Consider the following 18,738-nt stretch of genomic DNA (forward strand, 5'->3'; position numbering starts at 1 on the left):
AGATGTTCCTTATGATTTCTTTTTTCTCTCTTTTGTTGGATTATTAGCTATAATCTTTTACTTTGTTATTTTAATGCTTTATTTAGGATTTATAGTGTAGTCTTCAACGTACCATGGCCTATCATCAAGGGATACTGTGCCTCTACACATATAATATACAAGCTTACAAATAGTGCACTTTCATTTCTCCAAACTTTGTACTATTGTCACATATTTTTCTTTTATTTGTGTTTTAAATCTCATACTGCCTTGTTTTTTGTGGGGTTTTGTTGTTGTTGTTGTTTAGACAGTCCATTGTCTTTTTCTTTTTTTAAATTTTTTTTATTTTTTAGTCCATTGTCTTTTAAAAAGATTTTAAATGTAAGGAAAATTTTCATCTATTTACCCATGTGATTACCATTTCCAGTACTCTTCACTCCTTTCTGTAGATATAATTTCCCTTCTGGTATGATTTTTCTTTTTCTTAAAGAACTTCATGTGACGTCCTTTGTAGCATGGGTCTGCTGGTGATGGATACTTTCAGCTTTTGGATGTCTGTAAATATCTTTTTTTTAAATTTTTTAAATTTTCGCTGTTTTTTTCCCTTCCACCTTCTTGATTTGTTTTACTTTACTCATCTCCTTTTAGTTTATTAGTGTAGGAATTTATGTTATTGATGTCAGACTTTTTTTCTTTTGTAAAGTAAGCGTTTCACACTCTTAAAATTCCCTTTCAGCTGTGTGTACCTGCATCTGACATATGTTTGTATGTTGTATTTTCATTTTCATTGAGTTGTATGTATATTTAAATTTTCTTTGAGATTTCCCTTTAGCCTATGGATTATTTATATGTATACTGTGAGTTTTCATGTGTTTGGAAATTTTCCTGTTGTCTTTCTATTAGTGGTTTCTTTTAAATTTGTTGGGGTTTATTTATATCCAGGCTGTAATCTACATTGGTGAATATTCCAGGAGCATTTTTTTAAAAATGTGTATTCTGGGCACCTGGGTGGCTCAGTGGGTTAAACCCTCTGCCTTCAGCTCAGGTCATGATCCCAGGGTCCTGGGATCGAGCCCCGCATCCAGCTCTCTGCTCAGCAGGGAGCCTGCTTCCTCCACTCTCTCTGCCCGCCTCTCTGCCTACTTGTGATCTCTGTCTGTCAAATAAATAAATAAAATCTTAAAAAAATATATGTATTCTGCTGAAGTGTAATACATGTCACTTACGTACTGTTGGCTAAACTGTGTTATTCATTTTTTCTGGAAACTTCTGGAACCTTCCTTGCTTGCTAATTTTCTACCTAGTATTTCTATCAGTTGCTGATAGTGGGGTGTTTAAGTTCTGAAATGTAATTGTCTATCTCCTTTCCACTCTTTCTTCATTGTATTTTGAGGCTCTGTTGTTTGGTTGTTTTGGTGCACACGTACTCGGGGTCATTATGTCTTCTTGAGTTGATTTGTTCTTCATTATGTGGTATCTTTGTCTCTAGTAAACTTTGCTTTGAAGTCTACTTTAACAGATATTAATACAACCACTCTTAACATTTTTTAGATTAATGTTTACATGATATGTCTTTTGCTATCCCTTTCCTTTCATCCTTCCCATATTGTTTGTTTGAAGTGAGTTTTTTTTTAATAGATGGCATATTATTGGATCACGAGGGGGTTTTTTTGTTCTTGTCATTGTTTCTTTGTTTAATCTCCTTTGTTTAATCTACCTCCTCCATGATGGTAGATCCCTGCACTCCCGTGTTGGCCTTGATGACTTGGGTGGGAGATGGGATCATAGTTGTTCTGTGGTGTTTGGCTGGTGTACAGCAATTCTTGTCTGAAAGTTTTCTTTCTTGGCAGGCTGCTGCTTTTCTTGTCCTTTGGCTAGAGAGAAAGCCAATTTTTCTTGGGCTTTATCTGCCTCTGCTCATTGGCATTTCGAGGATGCCAGCTCTTCCAGCTCCAAGTCTGGGATATATGAGGCAAAAAGAAAACCCACAGCACTCACCACCATGTTGTTCCTTGGGTGCCAAGGCTCCTAGCTGGTGTGCCACCTTCTTGCCACTTTTCACAGTCCTCTTCCGTTTAGTTTATACACAGTATTCAGGATTTTTCACTGTACCAAGTACAAGGAATTGGGAAAAGCATGTCGACTCCATGTTTCTGGAGGCAGCATTCTTTCCCATTGTTTCAGAAGAGACATTTCACTGCATCTAGAATTCTAGGTTGACTTTCTTTTTCTTTCAGTACTTTAAGTAAGGAGACTGCTTCCCTATCTTCTTGCTTTTATTTTCTATGAAAAATCTTCTCAAATCTTTATTTTTTTAAAAAAGATTTTATTTATTTATTTGACAGAGAAGGAGATCACAAGTAGGCAGAGCAGCTGTCAGAGAGGGAGGGGGAAGCAGGCTCCCCGCCGAGCAGAGAGCCCAATGCGGGGCTCGATCCCAGGACCCTGAGATCATGACCTGAGCTGAAGGCAGAGGCTTAACCCACTGAGCCACCCAGGCGCCCCTCAAATCTTTATTTTTGTTTCTCTGTTCATAATGTGTCTTTTTTTTTTCTAGTATTGAGCAATTTGATTATGTTCTGCCTCCGTGCAATTTTCTTTATGATTCTGTGTCTGGAGTTCACGGAGATTCTTAGACCGGTTGGTTTACATCTCTTAAGCAGCCCCTCTCCAAAAGCAAATGACTCAACCAACCCTACGGCAAATGCTCCACTACTGTTCATTTGTAGTTCTACTCCGTTGTTCACCAGATTCCATATCGTTATTTAATAGGTGTACATATGCTGTGTATGCCAGGTACACAGGCCCCTTTCCACAGTGTTCTAGTTTTAAACACTTGGGGGCATAATTTGAAAACTTCCCTAAGTCAAAGGCCCATCTCGTCTTTTAAATGTTAGAGAGATAAATGGAGGAAGGTGAAACTTGTCCTCCAGAGGTGAGTTTGCAAATGTAGGAACACAGACTTGGAACCAGGCTGACTTGGGTTTGAACTCCACCTCTTGCTGTGTGATTATGGGAATGTTCTTCAACCCTTCTGAGCCTCCAGTGTATAAAATAGGGATGATAATCATCCCTACCTACAGGACTGTTATGTGAAATAGATAAGAAAATGTGGAACATGGTTAAGCACTCATGAAATGGTACCTATTGTCATTGCTGGTAGTTTGTTTTAATAGCCTTTATTTTTTTTAATATTTTATTTATTTATTGACAGAGAGAGACACAGTGAGAGAGGGAACACAAGAAGGGGGACTAGGAGAGGGAAAGCAGGCTTCCCGCCAAGCAGGGAGCCTGATGTGGGGCTCAATCCCAGGATCCTGGGATCATGACCTGAGCCGAAGGCAGACGCCCAACGACTGAGCCACCCAGGTGCCCCAATAGCCTTTATTTTTAAAGCACTTTAGGTTCACAGTAAAATCAAGCAGCAAGTACAGAGATTTCCCTTAAACATGCACATATACAACTTCCCGCACTATCAAAATCCTCCCCTAGATTTGTACATTTGTTATAATCAGTGAATCTACATTGAGGCATCATTATCACCCTCAAATCCATAGTTTACATTAGGGTTCACTCTTGGTCTTGTATATTCTGTGGGTTTCAACAGATGTATGATGATATGTACTCACCATGGTAGTATCATACAAAAGAGTTTCACTGCCCTAAAATATCCCCTTTGGTCTGTTGATTCTCCCTTCCCCTAAACCTTGGCAGCCACTCACCCTTTTGCTTCTCTGTAGTTTTGCTGTTTCCAGAGTATCATCTGTTTTGACTGATATGGTATAGGGTCTTTTCAGTTTGACTTCTTCCACTTAGTAATATTCAATTAAGCTTCCTCATGTCTTTTCATGGCTTGATAAACCCATTTCTTTTTTGTCACTGAATGCTATTCCATTTAATGGGTGTACCACTTCCATTTACCCACTCACCTACTGAAGGACATTCTGGTCGCTTCCATATTTTGGCAACTGTGAATGAAGCCGCCATAAACGTCTAAGGGCAGATTTTTGTATGGACACATTTTCAACTACTTTTGAGTAAATACCAAGTAGCCGTACTGCTGGATTGTATGGTAAGCGTGCGTTTAGTTTTATGGGAAACTGGAAACCGTCACCCAAAGTGGCTATACCATTTTGCATTCCCACCAGTGTGATTAGAGTTTCCATGGCTCCATGTCCTCAGAGGCATTTGGTGGTGTCAGTGTTTTGGGTTTTGGTCATTCTGATAGGTGTGTAGTGGAAAGGAATCTCATTGCTTTAATTTTCAGTTTCCCAATGACAGACAATGTGAAGCCTCTTTTCATATGCTTATTTGCCATCTGTATATTTTCTTGGGTGAGCTGTCTGTTCAGATCTTTGCCCATTTTAAAATTAGGCTGTTCATTTTCTTCTTGTTGAGTTTTAAGAATTCTTTGTTTATTTTGGAGCTGTTGGCATTTTGATTTGAATTATTATTGTCTTCAGTGCTCTATGGATTTTCTTGACACCTCAGCATTCTAGGCTGCAAAAATTTAAAAAAAAAAATCTGTTTTCTCTTTTTGGAGGGAAGTAGAGAATTATCTTCACCTGAAAAAAATTAAAAGAGTTTTCCCCAGGACTACCTTGATCCAAAAGGAATTTCAGGCTGCCTCTTGGGTACAACGGTGGCCTCATGGGCCTTCCATGCTGTAAATCCCTCACTACAAAATTAGCTTATTCCATGTGTTTCTTAATAATTATCTTATTAAGTAGTAGGAAATACCTGCTCAGCACAACATTGCCTTTCTTCTGTGTCTTCCGTAGGTGTGTGTAAATGAACGAGGACCTCTGCTCTAATCAGTGGCAGTGACAAGTAACAAGCCACCCTAACTTCTAGAGGACTGTGCTGGCCTAGATCATTCTATAGCAAATAGTCACTAATGCTACTGAAGAAAAATATGTCCCATTGCAGGTGAAGGATGTATTATATTCTCTGGTTTCCATCCTCCCACCCCTTCACTATGTGTCAGGAGATTTATATCAGGGGATTCATTTTCATTTTATGTCTTTTTATTTACGCACCAGTTCCTTTGCAAGTAATTTTAATTCTCCCTTTTATGAGAGTGAGGTTTTGTGTCTGTGTATTCCTATATAAGATAAAGGAAATGATTGTTTTTAATGCAGATTTGAAAGAAATATAATGGATTTCAGCTACAACAATTTCTCCCCATTTAGAGGAGATGAACACCTAGTTAGATGAAGAACGTCATTTCTCGTTTAATTTGAATACATCCTGTTTCCATGACAACTTGTACTTACCAGCTTGCCTGGTAAAGGAAGTGTTTGAATTCTTTCTCTGATAGAAGATTTGACCAGACACTGGGATTCCAGTTTTTTAATTCCAATAATTTAATTCCAGTTTAGGGGTATGTCTCTTCTTAACATGGGCTGCTTTTGAAGGAAACAAACCCAAAGATCATTGGGGGGTGGGGTGGGGAGGTAACTCCACCTTCAGAATAAAAGGAGAGGATTCCCAGGCCAAATGCTAATGAACCCAGGAAATGATATTGCTGCAGGTTGTACTCGTTTTCTGACATCTTCCAGTTAAATCAAATCAACAGGGTGATGTAACAACTTATTAAGATGCTATTTGATTTGACAGAGAATGACTCAGTTACTCATTGCCATCTGGACACTATAATCATTAGGCTTGTTTCCTCACTATGAACTTAGGTCTTGCCTTTATGCGTGTTCTGTGCCCTCTTAGTGCTGAATTTCGATTCTTGCAAGGAGTATGGTTTTATTAATGATTTTCCCTCAGAATGAATGATAGGAAATTATTTGCATCATTAAACTGTGCTTGTGCAAAACATGAAAAAGATAGTACTATATTTTATGGACAAGATGATGTTTTATGTCATATGAAATATTTTAGTCCAGAAGGCAAGAAAGAATGACCCCTTTAGGGCCCTTTTAGGGCATTTTAGAAATGATAGAGAGTTAACTCCAACTTAGGATAATTCGGAGTTTAGTCCTGAGGGACCTAAAAGGTTTTGAAAGGACAAAAGTGATTCTTAGCTATCTCCAAGATCGTGCTCAATGATGATAAATATTTGTGACCCAAAACACGTGTGCACAGTGGTCTGTGGGGTACCAGGTTTATCATAACTCCCATTAGAAACCACATTTTTTAAAGATTTTGTTTTAGTTTATTTAAGAGAGAGAGAGAACAGAGTGAGCCAGAGAGAACAGAGTGGTGGGGGGAGGGGCAAAGGGAGAAGCCGACTCCTCGCTGAGCAGGGGGCCTGCTGAGCCCAGGACCCTGGGATCATCACCTGAGCTGAAGGCAGACGCTTAACCGATTAACCGCCTGAGCCACCCAGGCACCCCTGTTCCTTTACTTTTATATTTATTTAAGCAATCTCTACACTCAACCCTGAGATCAGTAGTCCCATCCTCTTCCAATTGAACCAGCCTGGTGCCCCAAAACTAAGGAACTGTTAAAGATATACCATACCACGCAACTTATTGTCATGTGCATAATATGTAAAAAATGAAAGCCAACAGGAAAGAAGGGAAAAAAATCACAATATCTCTATGTATTGGGAGTATGCAATTCTAGCACTTATTTAATGGAAAGAGATTGAGTAACCACAGAGATTTCTTTGACCTCAAATTCTGTTTCCAAATTCTGATTCCTAATGTTGCACTTTGCTCAGTAGTTGCAGTTCTGAAAATTTTATGCAATTATAATTTTTTTTGGAAAACAAATAATATGGCTTTATTCCAAACTTGCTTTATTTTCCTTTTCTAATTGCCCATCAATTGATAATAGCTTTGCAAATTTTAGAGGACTCAGCTCTTAAGAAGTAAATGACTTATAAAATATTTTAATATTCACTTTAATGAATGTTTTAATCATAGATTCATTATCCAGATATTTGTTGAATATTCAGTACATGAGGAATCTTTAAAATACTCTCTGAGGAACATAAAGGTGACCTCCCGCCCCTCCTTCCCCTCCCTCCCCCACAAGAAACATAGACTAATACCAGAAATAAGGTATAGATGGTCATTTTGTAACATGACTCATCACCTCCTGATATCTTGCTGAGTAAGCTTATATTTTTTCTGTATGATGATTTCTTCTGTCATAATATGATGTGATTATTTAGGCTTAAAAATGAAGCTTTGGAGGGGCGCCTGGGTGGCTCAGTGGGTTAAGCCTCTGCCTTCGGCTCAGGTCATGATCTCGGGGTCCTGGGATCGAGCCCCGCATTGGGGGTCTCTGCTCAGCAGGGAGCCTGCTTCCCTTCCTCTCCCTCCGCCTGCCTCTCTGCCTACTTTTGATCTCTGTCTGTCAAATAAATAAATAAAATCTTAAAAAAAAAATGAAGCTTTGGAAAGCACAGTGCCCTTTCTCAAGAGTACAGGCTTGCACAAGCTTCCCCTAAGTGATTTCTGAGCCGTAAGTGAAAGCGCAAAATCCGATCTTATCCCTGAAGAACCTCTTCACTATGAAGAAGTAAGCAGCTTGCTGCGGACTTACCCCACCGCGCAAGCAAGCGTCACCTTGCAGTGGGGACTGGGGACCTCCTGCTCGGATGCCGGGCACCAAGTACTCTGTGGACACGCTCCTGGCGTGACCAACGCTTCCAGATCACCCAGGATGGGATGGGGGGCTCAGTTCTAGGATGTATGTTGCTGAAAATGGGACAGTCGCAGACAAACTGGGATGGCTGGTTCTAGACACTCTTCTCTCAATCTCTGAAGAGTGCGAAGAAGAACACCTGGATTCAAGTAGCCTAGAGGCTGTCGTGTTAGCTCTGCCAGGAATTGTAATAAGGAAACAAGAACCAGTGACTGTGTCGCATTTTGTGGCTCGTGGAGGACCTCACCTCCAGGCGGCACTGGCAAGCCAGTGTTAATAGTCCACGCATTTTTTCAGTTGACGAGAAAGAAGACTCAGAGAGGTTGATAGATTTGTCCCAGGTCACACAGCTGTTAAGTGTGGGCTCAAACACACACTTGGAGGTCTTCCTCTGATCACGTTGCCCCTCTACTGACCATCTCTCCTTCCCTTTAAAACATTTCCAAAGACCAAGCTGAAGCCTGCTGGCTTTCCTTTTCAGGTACATTCTCCACCCTGAGCATCCTCACAGCTTTGGTTGATTGAGAGGCCAGGGGAGCTTGGATATCTAGTCTGTGATAGGGAGCCATTGATTTGCAGAGAATTACACTTGTTGCAGTGTTGCACCTAATGGGGACAAACCTTGGTAACAGTCTGCATGCCAGCAGTAGGAGTGGGTTATGTTAACCTTAGATATAAAACCTCCAGTTACTTATTCAGGAATAGCAGAGAACTGGAATCCAGTAGAAGCCAATTACGGCCAAACCACTGGCAAGTCCAGAGAACAAAGGAGAGGAACGCTGTCCTCTAGAGGAAAGGGGGAAGCTGGAAGGCTGTTAAAAACCAGAAATCCACTAGAGAACTGGGAGCTCAGAGTATAGAGACTTTCCATTGGCTGGGTTGTGACTGCATCTCAGGGGCTGGGCTGTTGCTGGAGTAGGAGGAGGAAAGCCTTCCTCCTGCTGGGGTAGTGGTGAAGGTGGGTGTATTGGCTTGCAATGTATGTCTCTTCCTGTTCAGTATGCAGTTAGCCACAGTGGTAGTGCTGAGAGCTTCCTCTGGCCTCCTGACTCCATTTTACATGAGGTTTCCTATATTATATTTTCAGAGCTACATGAATTGTTGTTCTTCCAGTCAGTGAACTACTGTGCAGTCACAACAAAGATCCCTTAACCTGAATTCTTGGGCCACAGAACCAATGTTCCTGAAGTCGTTGGGACTTCTTTCCTAACTAAGGCAAAGCAGGCCTTGGTAAGGGGTTTGGGCGCCTGCCCAGCCATGCCTCTAGAACCCTAGATATCTTGCCCCTTTCTGGAGTTTTGTTTGGTCACTGACCTCCTGTGACAGAACTTACCCTGGCCCTTGAAGGATGGAGCATTTGGGTGGGCAGAGAAGAGAAGGCTTAGGAAAAAGTGGGGAGATGAGAGTGCATACAGTAGGTTTACTGAGAGGGGAGTACACGGATCATACATTGAGTCAAGTTGAGTCCCCCATGTGCCAGATGCTGCACAAGGAAGTGGGGAGGCACAGGGGGTGGGGGGAGGAGCTCGCAGGCCTGCCTTCGAGAGCTCCTGCCCTGGCAGAGCTGAATGTGCAGCAAGGAGAAGAGGGTGCATCCAAATAGATATATATACACACACACACACATATGTGTGTGTGTGTATATATATATGTATATATATCTCAAAATACATATACTTGCTCTATGTTAATACATATACATATGCTTGAAATATATTAATATATCTTCAAGTATATGCAAATTTAGGTATGTGTATATATAATGAAATATATTTAGAAATATACTTGCAAATGTATTCAGAAAGGTGGCTGGAGTAGGAAGACTGCAAATGCTAGACTGGAGATGCAGACTTCAGCCTGCGGGAGAGAGGCAGCCCTGCAGGTTGAGCAAAGCAGCAGCGGGGAAAAGGTGCTTTTTAGGAAGAGTAATATACCATCCTCAGAAAGGATAAACCGGCAGAGGAGAAAGACTAGACATTGGGAAACAGATTCACTGACTGTTCCTTTCAACCAGCAGCTGTTGTATAGCTAGTTCTTTTCCTTCACAGACCTTGGCGATGTGCCATCCACGTGGCCAGACCTAGGCTGGGTACCAGGGGCTGGTCCTCTTGGACCAGATGTCCTGGGGTGGGAGATGGGCAATAGATCCGTGCAGCTATGACACACGTTTGGGTGGTCATCAGTGGGGATGAGGACCTGCTCTGGAGCTGGATGGTGGGGTAGCCCCTGCCCAGGAGGCCTGAGTGGGAGAAGAAGCTAGTCGTGCAGAGCAGAGACTAGCCCATTCAGCAGAGGAAACTGCTTGTATAGATGCCTCGAGGCTGCAGAGAAGCTTTGCGGAACGGGGAGAGTGCGGCCATGTGGCTGGAAAGGCAGGAAGCGTCTAGAAGATGCTGAGCCCTGTTTGCAACCGGAAGGAGATGGTGAGAGTAATAGGAAGCTGGTGAAGCGCGTTGGGCATCATTGAACCCGTGTTTGGAGACAGCGGCTGAGACTGCTGTCTGGCACCGGGTTGGAGGGGCAAGTGCCGGAAGCAGGGAGACGGGTCAGAAGCGTGTCGTGATTGGCCAGCAGTCAGGAGGTGAGGACTGGGAGTGGGTGTTATTGGTGGGAATAAAGAAGGAAAACCAATGCAGGCGCTGCAGGAGGCGCAGAACCAGGACTGCGTGGCTGGTAGGCAGCTATGGATGCGGAGGGTGGGTCTGCGGAAACTTGATGTCCCATTTTCCAGGCTCGGTGGTTGCAAGGACGTCAGTGTCCTCATGGCAAATACTCAACAAATGCTGTTTCGTTTACCCCTTTCCCTTGCACTTGAGGCTCTGAGCCAGACCCTCAGGGGTCTTCTAGATTCTAGACAAGTAAAACGGGTCGAGCTTTTCCTGTGTGCAGCTTACAAGGTGCATAACAAACCTGTTTTCTCCTACTCGCCTCACAGCAGCCTGTGGAGGGAGCTCTTGCTACCTCCACCTTCCGAGTGAGGAATCTGGCATTCAGCAAGGTTAATAAATGACCAAGGTCACACAGTTTACCTGTGGCGGGATCTTGGCTAAAGCAGGCTTCTGTCTCACTAAAGCATTAACTCTTAAACCACCTCATAGCCTCCCGCGACACCCTCAGTGCCCCAGAGGTGTTTCAAGCCTCTCCCCCTTGCCCACTCCGCGCCCCCCCTCCACGCCTCCCCCTGGAACTGACCACCTGCAACACCTGCCTCTGTCGGAAGCTTCAGCAGGGCCTGGGCCTCCCTGTCCCCTGAAGCTTGAGAGACTGAGGTCTGCCATCTAGTGGCTACTGCTTTCCTTTTTATTCAACGCTTTTAAAAGAAAGGAAACCGGGAGTTCCCACATACAAGACAGGCCTGTGTATTTATAGCATCACACCCTGTAAACAGGAAACTTCTCAGTCTTAGAGAAGGAGCCTGGTAACGTAAACATAGCATATTGGCAATGAGTTCCTCCGCCCATTCAACAAAAACTTAAATATATATATAATGCATATATGTGAATATACATATATATTTAAGTGTTTGTGTTTATATATATTCATTTATACACACACACACACACACACACATCTATATTCATTCCACTGGAAAGTAAGCTCAGTGAGACGGGGATTTCTTTTGTCTATATTGCTCACTAATGAATTTCAAGAGCCTAGAACAGTGGCATTTGCGTAGCAGACATGTAATAAATATTTACTGAATGTAGAATAAACGAGTACCTAGGATTAGGGCACCTTTACTGTACACCGGGCACTTGACATGGGTGTTTTTTCGTTTACTCCCAGCGATGACTTAAGAGACAGGGAATGTCAAGATGCTTGTGTCTTAGATGTAGAGACTGAGCCATAGAGGGACAAGAGGTTTACTAGGTCTGGGGAGAGCTGCTGGGTTTTGACCCAGGCTTGCTGGCTTGAGAAACTCTGCCTTGAACTACGTGCACAGTGCCCGTCGTCTGCTCTGTGTGCAGGCATCGTGTGTGACACTGCCATCATTTTGATGGACGGTAGAGGTGCCTCCAGGGAACCACTAGCCATTCCCCTCCTGTGTTTTGACTTCACTGAGTGAAGTTTTCCATCCCACAGTACTATGACAGGGCCAGCAAATGGAGGGAATTCAAGAAAGGCTGGCCGGCCAACAATGAGTCCCTGCCACTAGCTAGCTGTGTGGCTGTGTGACCTTGCACAGTACCCCCACATCTCAGCTTCCTCATTAGTCAAAAGCAGAAACAGAGTTAGGATGCCTGCCTTCTCTTCTAGCTCCAATATTCTACTATTCCTGTGACTCCCAGGGAGCTGGATGAGAGTGAAGAGAGAGGACCACTGGTTCCTAGGCAACCAGTACCCACCTCACCCATGTTGCCATGGTGACGATGGAAGTTGGGCTGATGGGATTACCAGCTCCTGCTAATTGCATCTGAGAGCTCAAGGTCTCTGTCTCTTGCTTGCTGGCTGGCTTGCTCTTACTTTCTCGTTCTTCTAGGAACTGTGGAAAGATCTCCTCTCCTCCATCTGCAGCGTCCCCAAGGCAGCCCTAGTGCAATGGAAAGCAACTGGAAATGGAGTCTAGTTGTGCCTCTGAGTAGCTGTGTGACCTTGGGCAGGTTACTCGGCTTCTCTGAGCCTCTCTCTCCCCATATGGAAAATGAAGGTGTTGGAATAGGGACCCCCATCTAAGGCTCTTCTCAGCTCTCAAATCCTTTGATGCCTAGGGAGCATGTCAAGGGAGCAGACCACATTGTTACTAGGCAACCAGCAGGCACCCTGCCCAAGTTGCCTTGGTGACTGGATACTAGAGGGGAGGGGAGTAGCTGCTGCAGCTAATTGCTTAATTATTTATGAATGCCTCAAGTCCTTTTTGTTGTTTTCGTTGCTAGGGGCTGTGGGGTCACCTTCTCTTCCTCCCTCCTGCTACCCCAAGTCGTCTGAGGTGCGCATTACCCAGTGGAGAGCACGTTGGCCTGGATCTCAAGCTACTTGCATTCTAGTCCTGCCTCTGTTATTTCCCAGAGCTGTGGCCTCGGGTAAGTCACCTCACCTCTCTGGGCCTCAGTTTCCTCATTTGTAAAATGGGGGGCTCGCTGCGATAATCTCCACATTTCCTTTTTACCCTGAATTTCTAATTCCTGCTGTTCAGTTGTGAAGTGGGGAAGAGGAGGGGAATTTTCCTAATTTTTTATCTTCTAAGGAGGAGTCTGAAGAGCAGTAACAATAGTTAAGGCTCCTACACATTTCAAACAGGAAGGGGATGAAAATTAGGCCCATTGTTCTCTGCTTGCCTCTCATCCTAGCCACGTTGCCTGACCTGTTTTATTAATCTTAAGGTCATTTAAATTTTATGCTTTTGTACATCACCTCCTTCCAAAATGGATCTGAGGGGTTCACAGTCTAAGATGCATATGTGCAGTTAGGTCATTAAAATAAATATAGGAGTAATAATATAAAAATACTGATGCTGCTTCATTGGTTATTACCAATATTCTGATTAGGCATCAGATGTAATTCTGAGCATCCTGGAAGCCAAAGCAAAAAGAGGGAGGTAAATAATTGTTATTTAATAAGGAAAAATTGCCAGACAGATCCTTGTTGTAAATTCTGGAAGTAATTTATCATGTGGTACTTACTCTCTTTTAGAAACTGCAGATAAAACTTTTAAGCTAACCCTTTGTTGTCGACAGTATTGTTGAAGGACAGAAGAAGCTAGACTAGACAATTTGACAAGTCCTTATCTAACTAGAAGGCAAAAAGTCCCTTCCTACCTCAGAATTTTATGAAGATAACTATCCCTTAATAAACATAACTTCAGAATCAACCATTACTTCTAAATCAGTTATATAGAAATTCATGTAACCACTTTGCACCATAACTTAGCAATATGTGTCAAATTTTTTTAATGCAGACCAAAATTCTACTTCTCCTAACTTATTCTGAAATAAACTTGGGCAGCTGAAGAAAGACACTGAATATAAAAATGCTTATGATAGCATTATTTATAAAGGAAAATGACTAAACCACATAAGTCTTGAGGGCTAGTGAATTAGATTATATTATTTCTTTACAATGGATTATTTTGTAGCCCTTGAAGTAAAGGTATATTTTTTGATATGAAAAAAAAAGATCTTCAAATACATAATGTTAAAGTACATAAGGAGGTGCGGCAGTGGTATAAAATGCTTCTATTTCTCTTATAAAAGATATAGATAGGTATACAATTTCTGTATCTAGATACACACTTTTATATGCCTACTTGCATTTTTCCGGAAGGAAACTGTTAACAGTGGTTTCCTCTGGGCAGGAAGATTGATAGCCTTGGGTGGGAGGGAGACTTACTATTCACTGCCTTATTTTTACTATATGGACCTGTTCATTCTCCACTTAGAGAGGCAGTAGAGCCTGGCAGTTAAAAACCTAGACTCTGGGTTCTATCCCAGTTATATCACTTATTAGCAGTGTGACTTTGGGATTAATTTAACTTCTGCATTCTTCATCCATAAAATAGTCCCTTCCTCACTGGATTGCTGTTAGGATTAAATGAATTAATTACACTCAGAACAGCCTAAACAATACCACATATGCTTTTTCTTGAAAAAAATAAAAGGAAAAAAACACACAAACAAAAAACCCTGCATCTAACCAAAAGGAGCCTGGGATCTCAGAGCCAGAGGATTTTATTAATATGTCAATGCTTTCAGCATTCTATGTTGTATATAAAGTATGTTTGAAGCAGAGATCACAAAGCATTGGTCTCATTTAGCTTGTCATTTTATCTGAACTGAAATACCTTTTAGGCAAGGCACCTATCTTGGGATTCACAATAGGCATTTACAATCCTTGAACCTATTTGGTCTTACAGCTCCTGTTCTAGTCCATCCCAGTGAATGCTCAAGCTAAGAGCTTGCTAGCTCAGGTAGAAAACCTGAGACGATGGAACTCTCCATCCGCAGCTGCTACAGGCAGGAAGGGACTAACCAAGATTCGAGCTTCAAGAGGACATCTGTGCCCATGCCAGTTATGACATGTGTTCACAGCCCCCAAGGAGCTGTGCCAAGAGGATTCCTCTTTCTTTGGACCCAGGAATCTTACAGCCACAGGGATTTCCTCTGTCTTCAGAAGTTCAGAGAGCAGAGGGTTCTGTGTTCAAGAGTGCCCGGTTTCCTCTTTCCTTGCAGGTGCTTTGGGGCAAGTCTGAGGACTTAAGCCGACTTTGGGAACCTTCCTCTGAACTTGGCCACACTCTGGGCCAGACTTAGTCCCTTACTATAGACACTTGGCGTCCCTGAAAAGGGTGGGATGGGAGATGTGTTCCCTTAAAATTAGCTGAGTTAGGAAACGTGCTCACCGTGAGGAACACAAAACTGACCTATCACAACCTTTGCCCAAGTCAGTGGCTCCTGGCTTGTGTCTGTCTGGCCCTCCCTTCGCGCACTCTTGGGCATTCCAGTCTCTTCATCCATTTGGCCAGCGGTTCCCCTTGCCATCTCTCTGTCACATCCAACTGTGCTTCCATCTGCCCTTCCATCCCTCGTCCTCCTCCAGCCATCTGCCGGCTTTCCCGCCCATCCTTCAGACTGCTGGTATTTCTATGCACCCGTCCTCCCCTCCCACCATGTGCGTCTGAAACGCCATCCACTGGTCCATCCGTCCATCGCTCCCTCTTTCCGAAACCCGCCGGTCCATCCCCCCGGCCTCCGGGCTGGCTGCAGAACCAGCCCCCTCTCTCTGGACCGTCCTGTGTTCTCGACCCCCCAGAGCCCGCTCATCCGTGCCCGGCTGCAGCTCTGCCCTCCCCCGGGCCGGCCGGCCAGCCGTCGGTCCGCCGCCCGCCGGGTCCGGGTCCGTGTCCGTGCCAAACGGGCCCCGCTGCCCGCCGCGGGTCGGCCGGCTTCGGTTTGGCGGCGCGGCCCGGCCGTGCCCCCGGTGGCCCGCGGCGCGGCTCCCAGGCCAGGCGGGCGGCGGGCCCGGGGCGGGGCGGGGCGCGCGCGGGGCGGGGCGGGGCGGCCGCGCCGGGGCGGGCGGGGGCCGGGGTGACTCAGCCGCCGCTCGCCCCGCGGTCCGCGCGTCCGCCGGCCTCGCAGGCGGGGCGGAGAAAATGGCGATGCCCCCGGCCGCCGTGCCCCCCGCCCGGGCCCGGGAGCCGCCGGGGCCCCGCGCCGCCGCCGCCAACGCCGCCAACGCCGCGCCGCCGCTCGGCCTGCAGCAGCTGTCGGCGCTGCGGCCCGAGCCGGGAGAGGTCCCGCTGCACTCGCCCTGGACCTTCTGGCTCGACAGGTGAGGGGGCGCGGGGCCCGCCGCGTCCGGCCCCGGCCCCGCCGCCGCCGCCGTGCGCCCGCCCGGCCCGCGCCGCCGCTTTGTCTCGGCGCCGCCCGGGGCCCGGGCCCCGGCCCCGCGCCGCGGCCGCCCGCGCGCCCGGGACTCGCGCAGAGCCGGCTCGGGAGCCCGGGGCCGGGCCGGGGCGAGCGAGCGTTTGGCGGCCTCGCCTCGGGCCGGGAGGGCACAGGCGCAGCCCCGAAAGTTTCGGCAGCACTTTCCCCTTTATTTCCCTCAAAGGAAGCGTGCCCGCGGGCGGCCGTCCTGGCCGGGCGCTGGGAGATGGGCCAGCCGGGGGTCGTCGGGTCCTCGCCGGAGAGTGGGGACAGCGGTGCTGTCCTGGTGGCCCCGCGGGGCTCCTGGGGAGCTCAGGACCCGACCTCCGCTGTGACAGCGCTCGGGAAAGTGGCCCGGCCCCCTGGGAAGTGTGCAGGGGCGGCTGGATTACGGCCCAGCGGGGGCCTCCTCTCCGTGCCCCCCGGAAACTGCCACGGACACCTCTTGGCATTCTTTCTCAAACACTGGGCGGGTCTTTTCTTGACAATTTACTGTGCAGCCACATGCCTTCTAGACGCTGGGAATTCACTGGTGAGCGATACCTCACTTTGTCAATAAAGTGGGGACGATTATAGCTTTCTCAGGGGACAGCTCAGGTGCCATCTCCTCAGAAACGCCTCCCTGATGGCTGTATCTAAATTAGCACACCCCCATCTTGCAGTCATGCTGTATTCCCCTGCTCTGTCTTGTTTTCCTGTTATGCTTAATGCTGCCACATAGTATTATGTATGAATCTGTTTATTTTCAGTCTGTCTCAGGAACAGGACTGTCCTGTCTCAGGACTTTTCAGAAAGTCCCTCAGTACTTTCCCCTTGGTTGAAAGTCAGTGATCAGGGGCTTGGTTTTTGACACTTGCTATATCCCAGCACCTAGAACTGTGCCTGGCACATAGTAGGAGCCCAAGAAAATTTTGATAAATGAATAAATGCATGAATGCAAAGCCCTTCTTAGTACCCATTACCCTGTGGGTGCCCAAAGAGGACACCTCAAGGTTGTCCCAAAAGCTTATGGGAATTTTGATGACACTGCAGCTGTGGTTAAATGTTTGGAAGAAAGGCATATGACTGTTTTCTACAAAATTTACTTAATAGACCCAAATCTGGTCTTTAAAAGCATCACATAAAGTTCCTGCAAGGTTTTTTTAAAAAGTGATAATCATCCTTTTAAGGAAGATAAGTTCATTCCTTTCTTCTTGTTGGAATTAGCACCCATCTATAAGAATCTATAAGAACTGACACTTGGAGCAGCGGTCTCTTCCGGGACCGAAGAAGTTGGGGGTGGGGTAGATACAAAGAGTCTAGTTGTCTGAAACATTTTCACTTTCATTATGGGATGCTAAGAAAGCATTTTACTGTCATAGTAGGAGTGGTTTTGGCTAACATGAGCAGAATGAAATCATGTGTCTTTGTTTTCAAAGATATTGCTACCTAGTATCTGTTTTCAAGGTGTTAAACCTGGGGCCTCTGGTCTAATGTTCTAACATGTGGAGATTGTTGCCTGGTGGAAACAAGTATCAAAGGAGTTTCTTTTTAAAGTCTCAAAAATTAGCCTACCTAAAGGCACATCATTTTAAGAATGGTCCAAGATTTTAATGCCACATAACAACACACAACTTTTTAAGAATATCTGGTATCTTTCAGGATAAGAATACAGTAACTTCAATGAAGACACAAACTCCAGCTTTCCTCGTAAGCATTTTTTGTTTTTGTTCTCTGAAAGCCAGCAATCCAGCGAAATGTTATTGCCACACTGTCCACATTTGGAATAGAAATAATTACATTAATCTAGAAATTATAATTACTTCCAGCATTGCTCATTTGAATTCATTTTGCCTGATCAATCATCCCATAGCTTTTACTGAACGCTGTTTCCACTTCTCTGGGAGTCTATTACATTTATGTCCGCTGGCCCCGTTCCCTCGGGATTATGAACACATTGTGTTCTAGAAGTTCTGTTTATAACTTTTCCCCCCTAGGGAAACAAGATTCTAGAGAGAGTAATAAGGCTCTCAGGAGAGCCCTCCAAGGCAGTCTTCCCCCCAGTGTAGCTGGTGTCTGCCACCGAGGGCATCAGTTTTGAGTTCCACAGCATCCAGAGGTCTTCTCATCCCTAAAACTCTCCTTTGGCACCTACCATCTGTCCTGTCTTCCCTTTCTGTCTACTTTGTGACCAGACACAAGTGATCTAGCGCCACTAAGCCTCAGCTTCCTTGTCTGTAAAATGAGGATATTCATAGGTTCTCTCTCCCAGGGGTTGTTCTGAGGATTAATGGATGAATATAAAACACCAACATGGGTGCCTAGCATAGAATAAGTGCTTAATAAATATTGATAAGTAACATCGTTACCTGAAGCTTGCACATTACCCCCCCCCCCAACAGTCCCTGGAGCAGCTTGTCTGAACTTAGTGTTAGGAAGCCAGCAACCTGAACTCATTTCCCCCGCTGGATGAAACAGAGAGCCCCTTAAGTAGAGTTACTTGCATTTTTGATAGCAAATTCCAGTAAGCCCTTGTGTGTGTGTGTGTGTGTGTGTGTGTGTGTGTGTGTTATTTGGACTGTATGGCTTAGAATGCAAGCATTTGGGGTATGATTTTTTTTTTAAGATTTTATTTATTTACTTGACAGAGATCACAAGTAGGCAGAGAGGCAGGCAGAGAGGGGGAAGCAGGCTCCCTGCTGAGCAGAGAGCCGGATGCGGGGCTCGATCTCAGGATCCTGAGATCATGACCTGAGCTGAAGGCAGAGGCTTAACCCACTGAGCCACCCAGGTGCCCCTGGGGTATGATTTT

The 18,738-nt window shown here is 45.2% G+C and overlaps 1 protein-coding gene across 1 annotated transcript in view; it reads left to right on the forward strand.

The window, feature by feature from the left end:
• Positions 1 to 15,613: 15,613 nt before the first annotated feature.
• The window catches only part of EIF4E3 (eukaryotic translation initiation factor 4E family member 3), a 38,548-nt gene continuing 35,423 nt past the window's right edge, over positions 15,614 to 18,738 (forward strand). Inside the window, exon 1 of the mRNA XM_080822719.1 lies at positions 15,614 to 15,852. Coding sequence (XP_080678845.1) covers positions 15,674 to 15,852 — 179 coding nt within the window. The 5' untranslated portion in view covers positions 15,614 to 15,673. The remainder of the gene's footprint in view (positions 15,853 to 18,738) is intronic.

The sequence above is a fragment of the Martes martes genome (assembly GCF_963455335.1).
Source record: "Martes martes genome assembly, chromosome: 1".
Taxonomy (NCBI): domain Eukaryota; kingdom Metazoa; phylum Chordata; class Mammalia; order Carnivora; family Mustelidae; genus Martes; species Martes martes.